The 7906-nt window shown below is 37.4% G+C and overlaps 2 protein-coding genes across 2 annotated transcripts; both read right to left on the bottom strand.

Annotated features, from left to right (window-relative positions):
- Window positions 1-1672: 1672 nt before the first annotated feature.
- On the bottom strand, window positions 1673-3314 carry c1qtnf9 (C1q and TNF related 9). Its single transcript, XM_052595549.1, has 3 exons — window positions 3053-3314; window positions 2780-2842; window positions 1673-2578 (listed from the first exon to the last, which is right to left on the bottom strand). Exons 1-3 carry the CDS (start codon window positions 3237-3239, stop codon window positions 1809-1811), a joined length of 1020 nt encoding a protein of 339 aa, XP_052451509.1. The 5' UTR covers window positions 3240-3314; the 3' UTR covers window positions 1673-1808.
- Window positions 3315-5433: 2119 nt separating this feature from the next.
- tagln3b (transgelin 3b) lies at window positions 5434-7867 on the bottom strand. Its single transcript, XM_052596293.1, has 5 exons — window positions 7755-7867; window positions 6962-7179; window positions 6694-6868; window positions 6347-6449; window positions 5434-6210 (listed from the first exon to the last, which is right to left on the bottom strand). Exons 2-5 carry the CDS (start codon window positions 7139-7141, stop codon window positions 6069-6071), a joined length of 600 nt encoding a protein of 199 aa, XP_052452253.1. The 5' UTR covers window positions 7142-7179; window positions 7755-7867; the 3' UTR covers window positions 5434-6068.
- Between the last annotated feature and the right edge of the window lie 39 nt (window positions 7868-7906).

Raw genomic sequence — 7906 nt, 5'->3', positions numbered from 1 at the left:
AAATTTCCAGCCCTGTGACTGTGATATAAATATGGTGATACCACAGTATTTCTGCATTTAGAAAACATTTTCCTCAAGATATGCCTTGGATATCACCAGACACGTTTCAGCCCTCAAAACCACTATATTATGCTTTTCGGTTCTGCTTTGCCCTAAATATTAATAAATAACTTACTAAAGAAAATTTTAGTGATAACTTGTCTGTGCAGAACTCGCAAGAGTGGATGCCAGATGGTTTCTGTGGGGTTGCTGTAGAATGCTTCGTGTTTTTAGCTCAGTGCTAGGTGTTTGCTAGTTCTTGCTTGGCCCCATTACTTTGTGGTCCCCATTGTACATCCAAGATTATTTTAGCCATGCTTAATTTCCTTAACACTCACAGTGTGGGATGAGAACAACAACAACAACAACATCAACAACAACAAAAACCTTCCCCAAAGGGTGTATTCAAATTCTCCAATAGCCTATCAGCATGTAAATTACATTTAAACATTTAGCAGATGCTTATCGAAATGTATCCCCTAGGAAATCAAACACATGAACTTATAAGGTAGTGTTGCTACCAGGTAAAGTCTCTCTTAGATCAAAATTGTTGATTTAATGGAATACTGCAATGTTTTTTAGGCTATAAATTACTTCACTGCTGAAAAATACAACAACCAAACTGCTAAAACCAGCCTAAACTGGTCATCCAGGCTGGTCATAGCTGAAACATAGCTAAAACCAGAGCCATATAAACCAGCTAAGAATAGCCAACCAGCTTAGGCTGGGTTTAGTTTTTTTTTAATGATTTTTTTTTATTCATGTGCCCTCTTTAATCCAAAAATCTTAAATTTAAAACATTAATGTCATCTCCTTCTTGCAACATCTCTCTCTCTATCTCTTTCTCTCTCTCCTTTCTCTTTTGTCGACCAACAGGAAGTTAGTATCACTCTGGTTTCCTCAACAAAAACCCAATAGCCCTTTTGGATTATTGCAGAAAATAAGCTCTTTGTCCAACAAAGGTTTATGAAATTATGATTCTTACATGTAATGTTCATCATGGTACTTTTCACAAAATAACACAATTCTTTAAGTCTAAATACCATCACCAGAAGTAAAAAGTTAAACATAAGCTATAAACGAACTACACCACAGTCACATGACTTTAATGTCACCATCATTAAGCTTCTGACAACTCTTTCAGTCTTTAATAATTTTCCCTGAAAGTTTGAACATATTACGAGAGCATAATTATGAACACAATGAATCTGTGAAAGCAGAGAAGTAAGAAAATGAATTTACCTGTTGAGGACATTTAATATTCCTGTAGTCACATTTAGCCAATTGTTATCAACCGCCTTGTTCAAGACAAGGAAAAGCTTTATAAAAAAAATTGCAAGGGGTATTAGATCATTTTATGTTGTAGAATAAAATGTGAAAATATCTTGAGCTTGCGTTAACCATGCACAGACCTTATTTTAGACATTTAACTAAAAACCCATTGACTTTAGTATGACTGAACCATAAGTACTAAAATGCTAACTTTTGGGGGTTTTGACTTACAAAAAATACATTATCCCGCCTGCAGCACTCTATATGGGAGAAAAACAATCTCAGCTTCTGTTTCATGCCGACTTTAAGCTACAGGAATGTTGTGATGTTTGCTTTAGCAAAAATACACAGAGACACATCATTTTTGTCACAAATGAATTTAAGAAACATAATGATTGACATTTTTACAGAATATTATGATGACATTTAGTGAATTTAAAATATCTTATTTCAAAGTATGGTTTTGTACCACTAAATTGCCATTCGTAGCAGCGTCTTTAGGTTGCAAAGAGGAGAAAGCCAGAAAAAACTGTGTCGTCATCTTCATCTGCATATAACCCATTAAACAGCAGTTTATCAGCCACTTGCAACCACACTTTGTCTCCGGCTTCCAGTTCTAGGACTGCTCCTCCAGAAGCCTGGTCCTCACCACCTTGATAGCTGTCCATAGTGTAGATCACTCGCTGCCCATTCTTCATCAGGACCACTTTTACATTGCGAGAGAACACAGTGATATGGTAGGTGAAATAATACACTCCTCTGATGGCACAAGTAAAGCGGCCAGTCTGAGGATCATAGTGTCCCTGACGGTTATAGATGATTTTATCAAAGAGAATTGGAGTGTTAGCAGCAGGTAATTTGGAGCTTTCACTCAGTCTGGCTGAGAAGGCACTTTTTGGGATCTCAGGCATGTCCCCCTTTGGGCCTTGTTCCCCAATGTCCCCTTTTGACCCTTTCTCACCACGAACACCAATGCTGCCTTTGATACCTGGATGGCCGACTTCACCTTTTGGGCCTGGTCGCCCTGGGGGCCCCAAAGGACCCTGTATGCCCTTGTCTCCCTTATAGCCAATGTCTCCTTGTGGTCCCACAGGGCCTGTAGGACCCACGTCCCCTTTGATGCCCTGTTGTCCTGGCAAACCAAGTTCTCCCTTCTGACCTTTTAAACCCAATGGCCCTGGGAAGCCTTGGGGCCCCATTTTGCCAGGTGGACCCCTTTCTCCATTGTCTCCACGCTTTCCTTTCACACCAGCTATGCCAGAAACACCTAAAAAAGTAATAAACGGTGAGTAAATATATGATGAATATAAGTATCTAAAACTGATAAAAATATATATTCATGTAAATATATTTTTAAATTTTTTTTAAAATATGTTTTGTACATGTTTTTTTTATTTTATTTAAATAAATAAATCCAATTTTCTCTTCCTTTTATGAGAAGATTTTGAAAAAGACTATTGATATTTACCAGGTTCTCCTTTATCTCCTTTTGGTCCTTCTTTACCAGCTGTGCCGCAAGTTCCTATATCACCTTTAGATCACATAAACAGTTGTATTTTTTGTATGTATTGTATGAAACACTTCTATTGCATGCAAGGAGGTCCATATCCTTTGGCCAAACCAAGCTTGTACTTTAACATGTAAATGTCAAATATTACTGCATAATCTTGCCAAAGAATTTTTTTTTTTTATAACATGGTGACTGATTAACTGGAGTCAAACATCTTTCTTTCATTTTTACCTCTATCTCCTTTATCACCTTTGGCCCCATCTCTGCCATCACGTCCTGGCATTCCATTGTGTCCTGGGTCTCCAGGGATCCCGGGGTGACCGTACACACAGCCAGTGTTTTTGTCAGGAACGCTCTGCTCTGCAGCATTGACCAATTCAACTAGAAAAAGCATACAAATCTGTGTGGGAAAGAGCATGGTCCTCTCAAGCACTGCAGCAGCAGTAGTCCAAGAACAGTCTCTGTGTTTGAGGAAACCTAATGTGCACAAACATTTGAAGAGTTTTTTTTTTTTTTTTAATTGACATATTGCATACCTGCTATTTCATTGGTCAGAAAGTCGTTGTTTAGATTACTTATTTTACCCAAATATGTTACACATCACCTGTGTCCTCTATTATAATTCCTTTTTGTATTTTAGCTTAGATAATATTCAACCTGAAACATGCTATTGCCCAATCCATATTAGCATAGAGTTTTTCTAACAAAACCCATTTATATTCATTACATTGAGGAGTAAAGCTAATGTTAAACTGAACAAACACTCATGAAAGTCAAGTCTGTCTGCCACTTCCTTGAAGGCTTTGGGATGTTATGTGACCAGGGAATCTTGTGCTTTAATTTGCCGTTATTGATTTGGTTGCTTTAGAAATGTTACTGAACAGTCGTAAAGTCAAGTCTAAAGAGCATCATGTAATTCAGTGCTTAATGCATATCCATGTAGCTGCTTATGGGTGTTACTCAATCTTGATTAAATTTCCACTTCAGTGACACTGCAAATGCAATCCAACACATCTCAAAGCTTGACCTTATGAATCCATTTGGTCTTAAGCTTTTGAAATATATCATGTCTGCCTTCCTCCCCACTTAAACATAAAGGTTTTAATTAGAGCTAAAAGGTTTCTATGGCCATTTAGGAGAAAGTATAACAGAGCTTCAATGTGCCACACTAAGAGAAACACATTTTGAGTATAGTTTATGTAAATTAAAATAATGTGATTTGAAATCTTGCTAAATTAAATATATAAAAATAAGTTTAAACACATAGGTTATTATATGTAGACTTGATTCCATGTCTTTCTCAGACTCATCATTTCGACTCATAAGACTTAAATATTTTGTCAGGAGCATTTAATTGTAATTTTGTGTTTTTGTATTTGATGAGGCATGGTTGCGTTTACTGTCACTTGGCGAAATGTTATTTCACAATCCAGTCATTTCAAAATGATTTTTTTGCAAAAAATTTCCCATGCAAATTTTGCTCGTATTCAGGTTGGTTAATCAAATTCATCACCTTGACCATCAGAAAGCTGTCTGGTTTGAAAGAAACTTCTGTGTGAGCGGTGCTTCATTAATCACAATTTTTCTGCTAATGTGAACTTGTTAACCAAGTTCCAATGCTTTAGCAAGTAGATCAATATCCTAATAACCCATAATGCAACAAGAACTTTTTTTTAGTCTTGTAAAGGTCTATATAAGCAATTCAAGAACCTGAAGTATATTTAAAGGGTAACTCCACCCCAAAATTAAAATGTTTTCATTAATCACTTAACCCCATGTCATTCCAAACCCGTAAAATGTAAGATATTTTGGATGAAAACCGGGAGGCTTGTGACTGTCCCATAGACTGGCAAGTAAATTACACTGTCAAAGTCCAGAAAAGTATGCAAGACATCGTCAGAATAGTCCATATGCCATCAGTGGTTCAACCATAACGTTATGAAGTGACAATAATTTTTTTTGTATGTAAAGAAAATAAAAAGAATCACTTTATTCAACATTTTGTCTCTTCTGTCTCTCCGCATCACCGTAGCGCCATTTTGGAGAATATCCGCTGAACTGCGTACGCTCTTCTGTGTCAGCCACGACACAAGGATACATTTTCTATGTGTATTTTACGCTTTAATTTGAACGAAAACAGCTCATCCATACAGCTTGGCTGACACAGAAGAGTGTGCGCTGGCAACACCCAAAATAGCGCTGCGGTGATGTGGAGAGACACAGAGGAGACAAATTGTTCAATAAAGTTGTTTTTTTCTTTGCATACAAAAAGTATTCGTTGCTTCAAAAAATTGAGATTGCACTGATGGCAGATGGACTTTTCTGACGATGTCTTTCAAACCTTTCTGGACTTTGACAGTGTAATTTACTTTTCAGTCAGTGGGACAGTCACAAGCCTGCCGGATTTTATCCAAAGTATCTTAAACTGTATTCTGAAGATTTTATGGGTTTGGAACGACATGAGGGTAAGTGATTAATGACAAAATTTTAATTTTGGGGTGGAGTATCCCTTTAAGAAACTCAAGTATACTTAAACATTGTACAATTTTCTTTAGGCTTAACTTCAAGCCATGTTACATTTTATTTTCATAGAAACACATTAACCAATCATGTTAAGGTACCAATTTATTAAACATTTACATCAAACATGGTCATCAAAACCAAGCTTATGAAACTGACATGGAATGTTAACACACAACAACGATGGACAACACAAATTAATATATTTCTACATTTATGACTATCATTAATCTGCATACAGTACTTCTGGTTAGTATGTGCATTGACATCTTTTACTTTTTAATTTTTCCTATTAAAAGAGCAAAAGAAACCCAGCAATAACGACAGGTGCAATACAGTATTTGGAAGGGCAAACGTTTGTCCTTTACTGTACATTCAAAGACCGTGTAAACAAGTATACTGTTGCTGTCTGTTATTTGGTATATCAACACACTGTCTGCTCATAGAGAATAATGCAGTTGTTTTGACTTGCTTAGATAAAACTTTTATCACTTTGCATACATTTACAAATAAATAAATATATTTTTATCACAAGCTGAGCAAACAAAACTTAAAAAAGATATGCCTTGCATGCTCTAATATCTTAAAACCTCTATGCTTCAGTTTCTGAAATTACTAATACTGCTCCTATTCATCCAATATATGCACCATCAAGAAACACTGCTTGGTGAGAGCTGGGGTGAGAGGGTTTAAGGTCTTCTGGGTGTTGTTGGGCACTAGAATAGTTTTACATAATCTGCCGATGCATGCCGTAACCAGTCATGCCAGCCTGAGATGCCCCACGGTTACTGCCCATCTGTAAGCCAATCAGATTCTGACCCTGCCGCAACTGCTCCTCAGAAAACTCTCGCCGGTTGCCTTGAGATTTCCTGTCACACGAGATCAAAAAGAGTTCACATGGTACTGAGACACAACAAAATCTATTCACAAGTCCAACTAGACAGGACTTAACACCCTGCTATGAATTAATCTGGCGGTAATCTTCACAGAAATTGTCTTGCTCACCTGTGAAACCAGTCCCGGTTACCTCGGTAAAGTCCATCGTCTTTTGTGAGAGCGACGCCTCCCAGGGCCATTAGTGTTCTCTGGACGGCTGCCATGTCTTTTCCTTTAACCGAGGGAACCAACAAGCACTGAAGTGACTTTGGCAACACACCAAGAAAGCAGCTTATAGTGCTTTATAGGATGATGAACTGTAGTATGCAAGGCCTGGCTGATTAAAAGCAATCTTTCAAAACAATTCAAACTCTGATATATTCATTTTCTACAGCGGTTTGCTTTTACAAGCACCATTGTAATTTCAAGTCCATGAAGTGCTGTTCCAGAACTTATAAAAGCAAATTTTACAGTACCTTCCCACAAGTCCACTGTCTGAAAAATGTCTGTGGTTATCACTCCGTAAGCTTCAGCTGCCTGCAGGAACTGGGAGATCTTTTCCATCTGCTTAAAGGCCATCTGAGTCTCTGGGATCTTCTTAATAGGCTCCTTACCACGTGGATACAAACTGTTAATGAGTCTACAGAGGATCTGCAGACGCGGACGAATCGGGGGTTAGTGATAAATAAAAGATGAATGGAATCATGTTGGAGTGATATTGTACTGTAACTGGTATTTACTCACAGTGCCATCCATTAGCCAGATCTGAAAGTTTTGCCTCCCCGGCTGTGGCTTCTCTATATTTCCTCCACACTGAGTGACAATCCAGTCCACCAGCCGAGACTCTAGCTCTGGGTCATACTTCTGCTCGATCTTCTCCTGCACCTCACGGCTCAGTCCATAACTGGGTCCTCGGTTTGCCATGGTCAAGTTAAATAAGTCTAAGTCTTTACCCAGTATATCTAAAAACAACAACAACAACAAATGTACACACAAGCTCAATCTGTACTACAAAGGGAAGAAAATATAAGGCTTTATAATTTCCCCTTTAGCAATTGTTCTTTTTTTTTGGTTACGGTAAACTAATTGCATATAACATATTGTGAATATTAATTCAAACCATAATTAACGTATTATAAATATGATTTTAACATTCCCTTATTATGATAACGGACTATCTACTGTATCATATATAAATCTGTATACATGAACACATGGACAGACAAGGGGTTATATTGACCGGGGTGTGGTCCATGCCTCTGTTCCCATGCATGACTTTAAAGAAAAAAATATTTATAATAAGACATTTAGAACATTTAGTAGTAGTAATAATAATAATAATCCATGGGACCACTGCAATCATTCAACGATTCTTTACAATCAAGTAGAGCGTGCAGATGCAAAAAGAAACTGCATGTGCGTATTTAACCCAAAATAGTTTTAAAATACTGCATACAAACAGTTACTGATAATTATTTGATTATATTTGCGTTATCATTATACAAATGATTTTTGTCAGGAATAAAGATTTACTTACTGCAAGCAGATGTGTGTCGTCCTTATGTGCAGCGAGGTCAAATCCTTCCTGTTGTCAGATCTCAGAGATGCTGGACTGAAACATCCATGCGGCGGGGGACGGGGCGTGGCTCACACTTATGAATATTAACTAGCTTACGTCGGTAGTATCGG

The sequence above is a fragment of the Carassius gibelio genome, chromosome B24 (assembly GCF_023724105.1).
Source record: "Carassius gibelio isolate Cgi1373 ecotype wild population from Czech Republic chromosome B24, carGib1.2-hapl.c, whole genome shotgun sequence".
Taxonomy (NCBI): Eukaryota; Metazoa; Chordata; class Actinopteri; order Cypriniformes; family Cyprinidae; genus Carassius; species Carassius gibelio.
Note: the sequence above shows the minus strand (reverse complement) of the source record. Positions and strands in the feature narration are given on the sequence as shown.